We start from the raw sequence: 15,969 nt of genomic DNA, 5'->3' as shown, positions 1-15,969 counted from the left end.
TTCCTCCCACGCCTGGGGGCCGGGGACCATCGCGGAGCGGCCATTCCTTCAGCGAACTTCAGACAGCGCGCATCATACGTCGTATTCACGCGCCGCGCAATCGCAGTCGGAAACGTAACACACAGCCGACCGTAACCGTAACCACGCCTTTTTCTAAAAACAAATAGCCGGTTGTGTCGCGTACGCTCGTTCGAAGCCGACGGAGCGAGTACCCGAGAAAGAAGCGGCAAAGTGCGAAGAGAAAGAACGACGATCTGTTTTCGAGAGATCACGGCCGAGGGACGTGTTGAATCGAAGCAAAGTGCGCGCGACAACTTTTCCGTTCGTTTAACTGCTATCGTATAAACGAACGACGTAGCAACTAATACTCTCGCCTCGTCGGCCGTGACATGTGCTTAACTCTGTGTTAATCCAGATACGCTATTTAGAGCCATTCGTCTTTGGGATGCGATACGGCTAACATAGTAGCGACACTACGTGTACTACATACGTGTTTGATTTGGTTGCGTGTTCGGTGAAATAGGAGGAAGGATAGTGCGGAACAGCAGAAAGATACACGGAGAAAGAGAAGGAATACAGAAAGAAAGGAGTGAGAAGGAAGAGGGTGGGTAGGGGAAGAAAGAAAGGAAAAATAGAAATAAGAATAAAAGTGCGCGGTGGGTAGCAGTGTGGAATCGAAGATCGCCCCAGTGTGTGCTAAGTGACTCGATAGTGGAGGAGGAAACTTTATCTAGGGTTCATCGGCAAACGGTACCCCGGTACTCCGGTGCTCGGCCTGGCTGCTCGCGCCCGTTAGTGTGCCGTTCCTGTCCGTATGTGTGTTGTGCATAAACTCGAAACTTCCGATGCTCTGATCACGTCCTGTTGCGTGCAGTCGCTCCGTGTCACCCGCGTAGTGCCGAATCTATCGAAAATCAGGAGGAGTCGTTCGCCGAGGTGAGGTTCAAAGTGCGCGGCGACCATCGCGACCGGGCCGAGTGGACGGACCGGGGAACGAGTTTAACGACCAACGACAGCAGACGAAAACGGAGTCGAAAAGATTTTTGGTGTAACCTACGAATTACCGTTAAAACATTCGCGTTAAAAGATTCAACGACTTCACTGAGCGACCGTAGTCGCACCCATAGGAATCCATATAGCGGAAGAAGATGTTTCGCGCGTTCGGCGCTGCGCCGGCTGAGACACCTTCAACCGCCGACATCTGGACTACCACGTTCCCCAATAAAGGTGCCTATATTACGTATTTGTCGAGTATACAACTTGTCGTAGGTTAGTCGCCGTGTTGAACGAACGATCGTTCGTACTCGCTCCATCCACGAGCGAGACTAGGCTCGTGCGTCGTGTCGTGCGTATGGCGTTCGAAGGTTCTCTCGAATTTCGCAAAGAGGCCGCGCGGGGTGATCACGGGTTCGGAGCACGGTGACGCAACCACACTCCGTGCAGCCTGCCCGTTTTCGGCTCGAGCCGAGAGTTCGTCGACGCGTGTCCCGCCACGTGATCGCACCTCGCACCCGCGTAGCCGCGCATCCTGCCTCGCGCTCTTCGTCGTCGCGAGCGCTACGTTTCTTTTTCTTTTTTTTTCACCGCTCTTTTTGTCTCGAGCTAATCCCCTCAACGTTGCGTAGATCCTTTTCGGGCTACTCCCTTTCGAACAAGTTTCTTTTTAATCTCGTAACGAGCATCTATACGCGTGCTTTAATTTCTGTAACTACGATAGGAGTAGGCAAGAGACGGTATATTACCAGAGGATATCAAACGATGGCGCGTTGGGAGTAAGGGAGGGGAAGTTGATAAACAACATCAAATATACAGACTGTATATACACATACACAGCTTTCAATGACGATTCATCGATGACTGTGCCCGTCGTAACATACAAATACTTCCCGAGCAAGGATGAAACAGCGCGTTCGAAAATTTCCATTCCGTTCTTTATTCTTTTTTCTTTCTCCTTGTTTATGTAATTTGACGTAGAACATGCGCTACTTTGCTCGTCCATCGATGCCCATGATAATCGATATTACGTTTTAATGGCAACTGCCGTGTTTTCAAGTACTTTCAAATCAGAATAACCGAAAGAGAAATCATTGCTATTTTCGAACGGCGTCGAGTCGAACAAGTCGATGATGAGTGATGACAATCGCGATACCAAACGCGCCAATGTGTAGGTATGTATTTACGCGTGCACGTGGCAAAGAGGGATGTCCGTGTCACGCACGCTTCTGGTATCGTAATGAATCGTTTTGTGTCGTATCGTGTCGAAACGCTTGAACGGTCTCCATTGTGGATTTTCGCGAAAGGACGTCCTTTTAAAGTTTAAAAGATTCGTCCCTCAGGTACGTCAGGCACAGGTACGTGCCACGCACCTGTTTCACACTCGACACCGCAGGAAACCACGTACGCACGCTATAATAGAAACGAATACTATTGCAGATTTTACGAGACACGTTAATCGATATTACGCTTACTTAATACGATCGTTCGTCTTTCATTTACGTCATCTCGTTTTTATTCAAATTGCGCGACTCGATGTTCGTGATAACGCGCGTTAGAATTGTACCGTTATACTCTATGTTCAAGATTTTGCTGGTGAATTGTTGCGCGTAAGACAGGTATTCGCGAAATCGTACAAGTACGATATCGATTCGTGGCGCGAGTCGCGATTTTTAGCTCACCCTTTATTTCGCTCGCCGATAGAGTGCCTTGACCTGGCCTGACCCGCGCAATTTCGCACTCTACCCCTCGGGAAAACCTTTCCCTGCTTGTACTTCGTGCTGGAATGCATTTTGATCCAGGTTGCTTACCCCTTCGCGCCTTCTTTCGCCCGTTTTCTTTGGTAACGCCTCACCGCGGATACATTTCGTTTCCTTTTCTCTCTACCATTTTTTATTCACGCCGTAATTATTCCAGCGTTCTACGCTATCGTCGCGCTATCGTTCAAACGTTCAGGTACAAGGAACGAAGGAAGATCGAGATCGAGATACCATCGTCGAAGAGCCGTATCGTTTATCGTAAACGAGTAGATATACGGGGAGACCATAGAAAAATTCCACGTTCTTTGCGTCGAAAGATTACGTCGAAACGAACGAATGTAATCTTTCCTCGCAAGCTTTTCCCTTTGATGTTTTCTGTTTTCCGAGAAAGCGCAGCAAATCACGGAGATTTTGGAAAAAAGTTGGATCAGTTCGCGTTTCTCTGTATTATTCCGTGTGTACGCGTATCGCGATATTTGAAATGCTGAGAATTATTCTGGCGGATATTGTTCCACAGGTCAAAGCGAACGCGTTAGATTCCAAGCGTTCAAAGGTCTGGTAACAGCAGGGTAGTCGATTCGATGAGTACCGACCTTAACTGAAAGCTTTGCTGTTCTAGCTGTATATGTAATATCGGGCTATCGTAAATAGACGATCCCTTGCCCGTCGAATGTTAGACCCGATATCTGTACATTACCCACGAGCTATCGTTACACGAATGTTTGACGATTCGTAGTTGGTTCTTTGGCGCTGAACAAAATGCCCCTTTCTCCTTTGCGCTGTTTCTCAATCACTTGTCTCTTGTCGCAACAGCCTCGACCGACTTTCGAAAACGAGACGGACATCGTGACCGTTCCTTGCAACGTTTTGGCTAGTTACGATCGGGTCGAATCCACTGTCGAACGTCGCGAACACGAATCAATGGAAAACGAGCCGTTGTTCGTTGACGAACTTGGTTTCGTCGATGGTTAACCGATCGGTCAGAAATAAATCGTAGCAGACTGAATTTTTGCCAGATGGGATCTTTCGATTCACGCTCGTTCGCGTCTACCGATGAATCGAGTTACATCACCGAGCTTTTTCCCCCTGTTTGTTCGCACGTGTGTCTTTCTCGACTCGAAGGTTACAATTAGAGATCCATCCGTTTCCAGAAACTTACATAGCAGATATACTTACCTCTGACGTTGCTGTATCGTCGACTGTATTTCGCATTTCCGTTATCTCGTATTCCTTTGGTTCACTCGGCGATTACGACGTTACGTAAGTAACAATGAATAATTATATAACTCGTACGTTTTAGTGCACGTGTCGCGCATAGGCAAAAAGAATGGTAGCGTTCGAAGACTCGGACGTTTCGTCGATTACCCGTATTGCGATTATCGATGGTGTGACAATGATTTTACGTAATTTTACCAATAATAATAATAATAATAACAATATAACGAAACGATATTACAAGAACGATAGGATAATCGTCGCAAGAAAAATTAACGCTGATTTTTAGAATCTTCCGACGAACGCCTACGTCGTCTACGATTTTACGAAATACGCGTTCCTTTCGCGAGCTAACTATGGATCGTAATAAACCATGCCATTAAACGAACTCTTGTTTCCGTCGCTACCAACGGCAGCGGCTTGTTCCGCAAGAAAGTTGGTCGTGTCATCGCGTTTCCATTGATGCGCGAACAAGCGAAATGTTTCGGTGAATTCGTGATCAGCTGGATGTATGCACCTTGCATTACCGTTGACCTCTTTTTGCGTAAACCGTAACTTGGAAATCTACGGATCTACGACCTACATCCCAACGTACTCGTCTATACGCTTTGAAAAGAAAGAAACGTTGTAGTTTGATACATAAAACGTATATATCTACGGTTTTGCGAGCAGGATATTCGATGTTATCGCGAAACACCGATAAGATATCGATTTCCTTCTTTAGCAATAACGCCGACGTTTCTGTTTCAACATCTTGATAATAAGGCCGCGCGATTCAGCCAACCGATCGTGTAATCAAAGCGTTTTACCCGACCAAGTTTTCCATAATTTCTCTGCCGTTTCGTTTCGTACAGCTTTCTTGCAATTCGTTACAATCGCATCGTACGAAACGCGCACGAAATACCTGTACGATATTTGCAACGGTAAATTACGTTTTGGATTGGCACGCACAGCGGCGTTCTTCTAACGCGATTCCCAACCTTTCTCCCCCGCGTTTTACGTGCGAGTTTTTGGAGCAAAACGAACAGATCTATGCCACACACACGCGGGCGCGCGCGCACACATATCCATCGACGAACGCTGACGTTACAGCAGCGTCATGTAAATATTAACCACGTATTAGCAGACAATATTTACTTATCAATTTACGCGATTCTTTGCTTATTTATTACCTCTGTATTTTCGCTTTTCGAGTATTTAAAATCTCTGACAAATACAAGTGGCAAATTCTAATCGTCACGAATTATATAGCAGTCGAATTAACATATATGTGTGCATAACGTTGTTTGTCGTTAGAGGAGTAGATACAACGTTTCTTTCAGATCTTAACAATTCCCTTCCTCGCGCTATTTATTATCACCAAGGTAATTGTAATTCAGCGTAGCGAGGCCAATCAACGTTGAATCGTTTTATCGCGTAATTTCGCCGATTAACGTCAACCCGTCAACGACCAATTGGATTTTATTTATGCGAGTAAAAGCGCGCTATTTTTCCACGAATTGTGATATATTTTTGCGTGCGCGAGTGGCATCGATCGGCCCGGCGGGAACGAAAAAATATGGAGAAGGAAGTACAAATATACGTGGAACGTGGAACAGAAGCGCGAAGCAAAGGTGAAGAGAATTCGTCTGGATGGAAATTTCCATGCGTCGAGTTGGGCGCTAGTCGACCGGTAGTTTCGCTGTCAGCGTCGATAGCGTCGACTCGTACGTTCTATGCGTTATCGAGCGATTTTTCCTCGATGGCATATTCACTCGGAGATAGAAAAAGAAAAAACGGAATCAGTTAAAAGGCAAGATAACGACAAGACCGAGAGAAAGAGGGGAAAAAGTTATCGGGGGTGAATCGTAAGCGAAGCAGGTACGGGCTACGCATGTCAACTGGAGGGCATTCAACTATCGATCGCATAGTTTCAGCCACCCTCCTGTAAGCCGGATCCGACCTTTTCTCCCGACCATCTCTCTCTCTCTCTCTCTCTTTCTCCTTTTCTCCCCTTCTCGCGTTGCTCACTTTTTCCTCTTTTCACGCTCTCCTGATACTCTGCTACTTTTTCCACGCAAGAAAATAGAAATTTGGAGAAACCTCTCGGCAGAACGTGCCTCTCTCTCGACGATTCTCGTCTGTCGCGTTCCAGTTGACATTTGTACGAACTTGTCGGAAGTCAAATCGATCGACTCTTCGCTTTCAAAAAGTTGCCAATCTCGAGACCTGGGCCGCCTAGGTTCCTACATTTAACAACGTATTTATCTCGACGAATTTACTTATCGCGAATAGTCGCGAATTCCAAGATAGATTCGAAAGAGTGGAAACGTTCGTGGTGGCTGTTTCTCTTCGCGTTTCAATTTACCACCTCGATCCGCGTACCTTCCGCCAAACTATATATACGACCCGTACGAGAAATGCCAGCCTGGAACGTATGGTTGGCCGATCACAGGCGAACTCGCGTTTTCACGCGTAAAATCGAGAGTTGCCCGATCTTGCATAGAGCAGGCGATGGCACGCGTTACTTTCTGCGTGGAACAACCTGTCAAACAGCGTTGTTAATAAACTATGCGTAAACGAATCGCAGAGCGCCGGAAGTAGGAGAAAGCCGAGTCAAACGCACGGACACCCGGACGGAATCGCCGGCGGAGAGAGGGTCGTGGAAACCCTTATATGCGGGCCAGCTGATCGGCCGACTCGACGCACGTGCACGCGACGCGTACATGTCTGTATGCGTACTACGTCCTGGGGAGTAGCACGACCGGGGAACAGCGTATACGGCAGCCAAGTGCGTTTCGTTAACGACGCACGAGTAGTACCGGGCCATTTAAATTTAGCCTGGCTCCTCTCTTTCGCCCACCCCACCTCGTTCGAATCTTCCCCCGAGCCTCGCCCCTCCGTTCGGTCCCCGGAATTACCCGCATCCCTCCGCTCTGCTACGGTTTTTCGACGGTTGCCGACCTATTACCGAATTACGATTGTTTCCTACCATTTTTTAACGCCTCTTCTCGCCGACCACGAACGTTCTTGGAATTCGAATTTTTAGACGCGCACGCTCTTGGTCGCGGGTAGAAGATTCCAGCGTTGAGCGGGTAGATAGAGTCGCGTAGAGACGCGGTACTAGTCGAGCATGGTCTAGCAGTTCATCGGTTTGCTCGCGAGGACCGGAATAGAATCGTAACGGAGCGGATGCACGGGGCGCTTGCATTCCGTAGATAGCAAGTCTTTTTCTATTTCGAACGATGCCTAGCGTTTCTCAGGCGTTAACCGTTCGACGCGAACCAGATTTCGTCCAAATTTAGGATGCGAAACCGACTCGACGAAAAAAGAAAATCATCCGTCCACGTTTATACCGTTAATCGGATGTTTCTTCCATCTAAAAGCACGTCAAATCGATTTCTCTGGCGAGAGAAACCAAAGATGCTTCGGTAAACGTCTGTCTCGTGCGGATTTTTTCGTCGCTGCTTTCTCATCCACTGCTTTTGCTTTCGCTGCACGACCGATTAACGAAACCGAGCTCGGTAGGCAGGAACCTGCCAAAAGTGGAAGGGATCGACCGTGGCCGGTTAACAAGGCGATAGGTAGCTTCTACGTGTATGCAACGCGTTCAAATATTTTCGTGAACCATCGTGAGTCATCGTCTCGCGACGAACGACGAGTTTCTCTTGGGGCGACTCGTATAACTCGTGTACCAACGAAATCGAGGAATTCGTAAAGAACGGAATTCGTTGGAAGCCGGCGAGCTCGGTCTCTGGAAGTCTCGTATAAAAACGGAGCAGCGTGTGACTGGAAAGAAGAAAGCAACGTAAATTGGTAATATTTACAACTACGGAAGGAGTTGAAGAGCGACGAGAACAAAGCGAGAGAGAGAGATAACGAGGCTGTATATTTCTGCGGTATTTGAGATGCAGGGTCACAAAGATTATGTAAAGTGCACGGCGATTGTTGGGGCAAAACGCGTCCAACGACGCGTATAATGTCGCGATAAACGTCTACGTAAATATCGAATTTACGTGGAATTCGCCTTTAATCTGAAATGCTCGACCGGATCGTTTCGCGTTCTACTTCTTCTGCGATTATTAATTGGTTATCTTTTCGTACTCTTCTCGCCCGTTCTCCTTCGTTTCGTTCGACGTTCGAAACCAGCTATTTGCGTCCGTCAATGGCGATGATAACGATATCGCGGTCGTGTAACGAACAATCGCACGATTCCATTCGAATGGAAATTCGTGCAGAGAAAGAGAAAGAATTTTATACGAGATAGAATTTCACGCGCACGTGCGTTCGTTACGTATGCGCAGATCCGATCGACGCTACTCGGGAAAACTAGGTAGTTGGGTGTTGCGTCCATCGTCTGGTACGTAATGGCGCGAGATATTCGAATTTCGTGTAATTCCATTCCACGTTCACCTTCTTCCGCGTCCATTTCGAAGTCGCTCGCATCGCGCAGAACGCGGATCATGCATTGTCCGCGTGTAACGGAGCTAAATAGGTTAATATGCACATCCGTATCGTGGCTCGCGTTATGTCACCGATGCCAGTCTAATTGAATAGGCCGTGGTCTAACCGGTGTCTCGAGATCGTTCTAAAACCATCGTCTTCGCTGTCGTGTCGCAGCTTCGAAATACGAATACGATTGTCGCGGCCAACGTACGCACGTACGTACGAGTACAGAGTGTACAGGTGCGAGAAAAACGAATAAAAATGTCGCGACTTTGTTCGCGTTTCGTCCACAGTGCGAGGCAACAGCGCGGGAGAGCGAGAGATCTCTTTTTTTAAATTGTTGATACGATTCGAGGCCAGAGCAGCGTGCCACGAATAAAATCGTTATCTAACACTTTCACCAAGTAGACGTCGTGACAGGAACGATTGGAGATCGTGTTGCGAGACACGTCAAAGTAGAATTCCAACTCGAACCGATTCAAACCGACTCGACGATGCACCATCAACGTACGCACCATTAACGCTTTTCATATCTCGCAGGAACTAGTATCGCGAGAAGCCGAGTAGGTGGGGATACGAGTAAATAACGTACGTAATGCGTGGTCGACCTTCGTCGAGCGTACCGCTGCGATCGAATCATCGAGCAACGCGTTCGCGATAGTAAAACGATCGTTGCTGCGTTACGATCGCGTTTGCCAGAGACGCAGCGTTCCGTTTCTACCAGGAAACCACGATAGCGACGATAACGCGTCGATTCGTCGATCGTATTCGTAGGAAGATCAACGAATCCATCGTTTTCGTCGTTCTCGGTAAATAGGATTTCAATCCTTTAGGTATTTCTAGATTTTCGTAAATCGTTTCCTCGTAAACGGAACGAAAGGATCAAGGTAAACGCAAGATCGGTGCACACACACAGAAGACGCGTGTACATTGCCGTTCGTTTCATCGTCCGTCGACGCGACAGCCGTACGAAAAACGTTAATTTTCCAAGGAATCTCGATTCACGAACGTTCCTGCCTGGATTTCGTCGAGGCGGAAGCAACGGTGGCGAACGTTCATTTTCGGATATCCTGGTTTTCGACGTACACGACGTATGTAACGCGAGAAGCGATCGAGCGCTCGCTTAAATTCGCCGGTCGAACCGACCGATAATCGATTTCGATTCCATCCGAAAACCGACGTTCGTTTGCCCGTGGCTTGCGTAACGTAGCATCGATTTCATCGCGCGTTTCAGAAAGCCTCGAACAATCGATTCTTCGCATAGCGTCGTTCCGTGTCGCAATACGTTGCGTGTTATGGCTGCCACGAGCGCGAACGGGAAACGGACGTAGGAAGAGAGTAGTCGGTCGCCGAGTCGCCGTTACGCGGCGTAATTCTAATCTTTTCTCAAATACGACGTTGAAAAATGAAAACGCGCGCGAATAACGTGCTGACACAGATAAGCAATAATAACGAATAGAGAAATCGTCGTCTTTCGGACCTGTGACGCGATTCTTCGAATTCGACGACCGCAGAGAAACGGAAAGCGCAGTTTCCTAGGATTTAACGCGGAACGAGTTTGAAAGCGTGTGAGTGACTTCCTTTAAAAAGAAAACTGTGACGCATTTCTTGGCTATATCTGCCGAAGCTGATAAGACGTTAGAATAAACGTTAATGTGCATCGAGCGGAAGGAATTCGACGCGATAACTTTTTCTCCAAGTCCTGCGCTGATTTATCGTTGGATCCGAGACGGAACCTGCGCATTCTTCGACTCGTTTTATCATCGATCGGTCGCTCGTTGCGATTATCGGAAACCTTTCGAGGATAAATCTTGACGGGGATATACGCTTTACGTAATTATCCGCGTTGGATAAACGTGTAAATACTCGACCGTGTTTTATAGAAATATGACAGAAATAGATAGGCAAACGTCCAACGTTCGCGATCCTAGTTTCAGCGAAACGGACGAGCCAAAGGAAACGCGAAAGGTCGATGCACGTTTAAACTTTTGCTTCCCTGACACGGTACGGATATACCGCTATTCGGTTCAAGTTGCAAGACAGCCGCTAGCTAGCCGCCAACGTTCTACTCTATAGTAGTACGTCGTAGTACAAAGTCGCCTTGAAAGTTCCCGCCATTTTGAGCCGCTCGCGACTCGACGTTTTTCCTCTTCTCTCAGCGAGCAACCGTCGTTTTATAATGGCATTAACGATATAGGACGGAATTTATCGCAGCGTATCGCCAACTTTATCGCGTACGTATGTAAAAATTTAACGCGATACGAAGGAAAAAAATATTCGTCGTGGTTCGGTTTTTGCATGTTTTCCAGCATTCCTTAAGTATACGATCACCGTACGATCATCAAGGAACACCGTGTATAATCCGTGTACAAGCGAGCTTATTCGAAGGTCAGAGGTGTCGTTAAGTGCCAAGGTCATGATCAGAAAGGAACGTGGTCGAGATCCTGCGTTAGATACCTGACGTTAGGAAAAGTCAGGGAACAAGCTCCGACGTTTGTAAAATTTATCCGCGTTTCAAACGACTAACCGTACGTGTTTGTATCCCCGATCGGTAGAAATATATCCAACGCGATGTTTATTATTTAAGACGAGCGAAGAAATACATTTGCGCGACGCCACGTTCTTTGAAAGCGAATACGCGGTTAGACTTTGAACATGCGAAACGAATAAACGACGCGATTCCTTCTTTCGATTTACTTATTTAGCACCGGAGCAAGTCGCTACCGCGTAAAAGCAGCGGTATGCTGAAATTGATAAGACCGTGGATCAACGATTCGCTTTATTTGCCATTAAAAAGAAATTCGATCGGCGAATTCGAACGCCAGAGGGAAGAAGCTCGGCTCGGCTCGAACCAGATGTACGTACTCGCGCTAGTTACTTGGTTCCGGTTAAGTTGGTAACTGGCAGAAATATCTGGTATGGAAAGCGAATCGTTGTATACCATCGTGCCACGGAGTCTCGTTTCGCGTTTGATTTCGCGCGGGTGACCAAACTCTGCTGGCGTTGCGCAGCGCGGCGTAGCGCGCCGCCCGGAACCGGTTTCTTCTACGAGCTAACGTCCGGTTGTCCGGTTGCATTAAACTACCACGATTTTGAATCAGTCGCAAAAACGAAGAGAAAACCATCGGTTAGCGCAATACCGTGTGTCGTCGATTTTTAAAAATCGTAAAAACTTTGTCCAGTTACGCGTATATGTATATATATCTGTCGCCTGACGCACGTTTTAACTTGGGAAACTTGGAAGGGATCACGAAGATTTTCAGCCGGGGACCGCGAAGGAGAAAGCGTCGAGAAATTTGATCGGATCGACGTGTCGCAAGACCAAGTCGTTTGGCAAAAAATCAAGCCGTCGTGGTTTTGTGACGCGCCTTTTCGCGGGATGGAAAGGCGAACCGTTCGCTCGAAACGCGACTATTGTGTTTTAGAACTCGTGTACGTAGGTCGGTAAGAAACTGACAGATTCGCGAGTGAAATTTTCTTTCTTCGCTTACGATACCTCCGATAAATTTCAGTTCGACTTTGCGTCGATATACAGGCTTTTCTTTTCTATATAAGTTTTTACGCCGCATGAACCGCAGCTGTGCGGTTATCAGCGGCGACGATGTAGCCAGAGGGAAAGAGAGAGACGCGTTGCTTAGATTTTGCTAAATAACGATACGTCTTTCATAAAGGAGAAAACGCTCGAAACTTGATTTTTATCGCACAGGTTTTCGCTTAAAGTTCCTTTGATCCGGTATTTGATGCGAGAGTAATTGGAAAAGAAGACTCTACGGGCAGATGTTTTCGAATATTTTGCTTGTTACGCTCCGAAGGACGGCTGACTGGAGCAGGTTAATTTATGTAGCGTGCGATCGAAAGTTGGTTAATCCGCGAAGTAACTTCGATGGGGCTTGTCGAAAGACGCATACGTATACGTACGAGCCAGTCGGAAGTCGGAAACCTCGAGAATGGAAAAGCCGGTATCGAACGCTTTGTCTCTTAAGAGGCTCGAATTTCCTTACGCTCGTCGTTAGATTTCTTAAGGATTTTTGCGATATAACTACTTACGCGGTATTTGCGCGACTCGATCGTTGGGTTACGGAACGAACATCGGATACCGGAGGAAAGCGAAGAAAAGAGAAAGAGGTTTGCGCGAGAGCGGGACAGCGGTGTAGAAACGAGGAGATTATTGCCGCGGCGCCGACTGTGGCAACAGGGAAGTGTCGCTCGCGCAACGAGCGTCCCGAATATAGTTGTAGTGGATATTTTCGATTCGAGCCGATTGCACAACTCTCTCGGCTCGACAAGCACGCGCGTGCTCCTCTGCGTACAGCGGTTGTTCGACGGCGTCCTGCATATACGTACAAGTGCGTACTTCGACTTGCTTCTGCGTCTTAATTAACGTTTCTGCCTTTTAGTCGGCCACTTTCGAATTACGATCGAGCCGACTAGGAGTCGCGACTCGTTTAATCAACCTCGAATCGGAAGATCCGGTAGGTGTGGAGTTGCCGCGTAAATACGCGAACGCCGATCACACCGAGCGACTTTATGATCCCTAAAGGAAACTAGATCTCGATCGGTAAGAACGGAAACTGTCGAGAGAAAATGCCCACACGTTGGTCGACTCGCGAACGTTCGGATCTTGTTCGGTTCGCGCGAGGTCGAAGGGAACGCTCGACCGCGCGCAATCTCGAAGCGACCGGCAAGAATTAGGCAATGCGGTCGATTTTTATCTTATTCGTCGTCCGAGTACGTCGCAGCGGCGCAAAGTCAAAGTCTGCGGTCGCTATTATTACCTTCTCGTCGAACAGCCCCGTGTTTTACCAGCGTAGCGCGTTTCAAGCTTCTTGTTCTTCTTCTTGTTGCTCGTTTGCTAGCGCGTTACAGCTGCGAAAGAATTATGTAACCAGCGTCCACTAGACGGAACGTCTTGACGTTCGATCGTCAGGAGGGCGGAACGAGAGTCGAGTAGACGATAGGTCGCAAAGCGGCTCTTTCTCGCGAGCTTCGCTCCCGGACTCGAGATCCATCTTCCCTCCCGACGCGTCTAAATCGATGGCGACACTCGCCAAGGAGATTGGAATTCGCGTGTTTGGTTTACGCGACCCCTTCCCTCGATTTCACGGCAGAAACGTAGCGAGTTTCGAATTATCGAAAGATCGATCGCCCGAAAGAACCTTCGATTTCGTTATCATCGATAATATTATCGATGACAAAGTTCGATTTCGTAATTAAAATTAGCTGGCCGTTGCACAATCTTGGTTATTATCATTTACGTTATATACGGTTGGTATAAAGTACGTGAAAGACGTCAACGCGGTAAAAAATAGTAGAAAGAAAAAGTAAGAAAGGACGCGTAAGAAGGACGTGAAAAATGAAGAGCGTCGTAGATGAGAAAGATAAATGAAACGCGTTTTACGAGATTTTGCGAGATTTTGCGAACGCGAATCCTCTACGTAGCTATTAATAGCGCCATGTTAACGATGCAACATCGATCTCTCGAGCCCTATCGAAGCGCGTAATACAACAGAACGTACGACTGCCGCGTAAAAGTAGTCGAATATAGCGAGACGTTAGCGGAGATTCCTTGGACGAAGACAAGAACAGCATCGACTCAGCGAACTACGCGCGTGTCGATGTTATCTGCCGGTCGAGGAGTCTGGAAAGCCGCAAAACCTCGCACAGAGGGCTTAACCGTAGATTCGAGTTGCCGGCGTTTTCTCGTTCGACTTATTTCGTTTGTGGTTAACGGTTAGCAGTGTCGCGTACTCGATAAGCCAGGCAACGCGGCGGACTTTTTCGAAACGGTGAAACCGCGTCTGATCCACGTGTCCGGCAACGGGCTTTCGTGTCGCTACTTACGACACTGTGCAACGCGATCTCCGAGAACCGCACGCGAGCGGTTCGTTTTCTTTTTCTTTACCTTTATATCCTTGCGATACAATATCCCGGCTCGTAACTTCACGCGCGCGTCTAGCGTTACCGCGCGTGGATGCACGTCCAATACGCTAGCACGTCCAAGATATGGCCGATCGAGAGACGCTCGCAAAAGTAGTTTTCTAGAATCGAACGAATCGCTCGGTTTCTCCTGTTGGGGCAAATCTCGCCGTTTTCAGAAGCTAAATCGATCGACTCGGCTTTTTATCGATCTCGATCCACCGTTTTCGTATCTGTCGCGTTTGCTTTCCTCCGTGTACATGCCACTACGAATTGAGAAAATACTTTTCAATTTATGGAGTCGATCGATGTGGCTTCGCTTCGTTCGATCGAACCGACGAAAACCAACCGAAGATCGGCTTTTATCGTAGAATATCGATCGACACCACCAGCGATTTCATGGAAATGCAGGTTTAATCGAACCCACGGAACTTTTCTTTGTTTCAGGATACATAAGTTGCAATGCCAGCACGCTGCAATCGCTCGCGCAACTGCACGGTGAGTGAAAACTGCCAGTCCGTTCCTTTTTCTTTCCTCTTGTCTTCGTTCTTTTGTTCTTTTTCTCTTTTCGCCGTTTCTCGAACGTTTCGCTGATACTTGCGGCGTGCCGCGTCTCGCTACGCTACGCCACAGGAAGATTCCTCGAGAGAGAGAGACCAGAGCCCGTGGTACGCTCAATTAAAATTTACGCTTGCGCAACGCCTTTGCAACAGGCTTGTACACTTTTCTGACGGCAATCAAGGAAACGAAGCCCTCCTCCGCGACGCTCGTTTCCTCCTTCTTCGTTGCAATCGCTGGAAAAGGACTGGCTTCGAGCCTGTACTTTAGTCCGTTGGCCTCCTCTTCCAGGGATATTCATAGTTTAACGTTCCGCTTCTTCTTCCCTTCGCTCCTTTATCTCCTTTGCCACCACCGTTGTCCTTTAATCGCCAATTTTCCTTCCTTTCGATATTCTTCGAAGGGAAAAACACGGAGCACCGGCACGTGCATTCGTCGTCGAAGCGTCCGATAAAAAAGAAAAGAAAATCGATTCTCGACGATCTCTCGATCGAGAAGAGCGCAAAACGACCACGGGGAAAACTGGTATTTAGAGATAGGATTTCCTGCAAGTTCAGCCACACAGATTTCCCGTGTATTCCCATGGAACAGGTACGAGCGTACCGACGCATATAGAAAATCCTATCTTAACCAAGGAAGAGAGTCGTGCTCTGATTCGCGCGTCATCGAAAAGCGAAGAATTTTCTACTACGTAGCGTCGTATGGTTCTCGAGGGTTTACCAGCGGACAGGCACGAACTAAAATTACACGAACATGCACGGAATCGGCCGCGTGACAGACATGCACCGAGTCCTCCGCTGATGGGACGATTTTCTACGTGGAACTTCAAAGCGTGAAGCGCACGCGAAACGCACAAGCGAGAACCTATTTAGAGCATCGTGATGTACACGCGTGCCGATAAAAATCGATCGCCCGATCGTCCCATGAAAAAGCTAAAAAGAAACGCGCAAGAGAACTCTGCTCCACCGTTCCGCTGTTGTTATCACAGCAGCTAACGAACGTATTTTCGCCGATCTTTACGGAGGAAAACCGATAAATACGTACAAAGCAGGATCGCAAGGTGAAGGCAGCCAATTGTACGTTAAACGAATACGGCTAATGC

At 47.8% G+C, this 15,969-nt stretch overlaps 1 protein-coding gene across 1 annotated transcript in view; it reads left to right on the top strand.

Annotated features, from left to right (window-relative positions):
• Nucleotides 1-15,969, top strand: part of LOC100742758 (cytoplasmic polyadenylation element-binding protein 2) — a gene marked incomplete at its 3' end in the record, with an annotated part of 53,089 nt that overhangs the window by 25,407 nt on the left and 11,713 nt on the right. The window contains exon 6 of the mRNA XM_003490870.2: nucleotides 14,757-14,807. Coding sequence (XP_003490918.2) covers nucleotides 14,757-14,807 — 51 coding nt within the window. The remainder of the gene's footprint in view (nucleotides 1-14,756; nucleotides 14,808-15,969) is intronic.

The sequence above is a fragment of the Bombus impatiens genome, unplaced genomic scaffold (genome assembly GCF_000188095.3).
Source record: "Bombus impatiens unplaced genomic scaffold, BIMP_2.2 scf_0481, whole genome shotgun sequence".
Taxonomy (NCBI): Eukaryota; Metazoa; Arthropoda; class Insecta; order Hymenoptera; family Apidae; genus Bombus; species Bombus impatiens.
The sequence above is the reverse complement of the archived record's forward strand: the minus strand, read 5'-3'. Positions and strand labels throughout refer to the sequence as shown.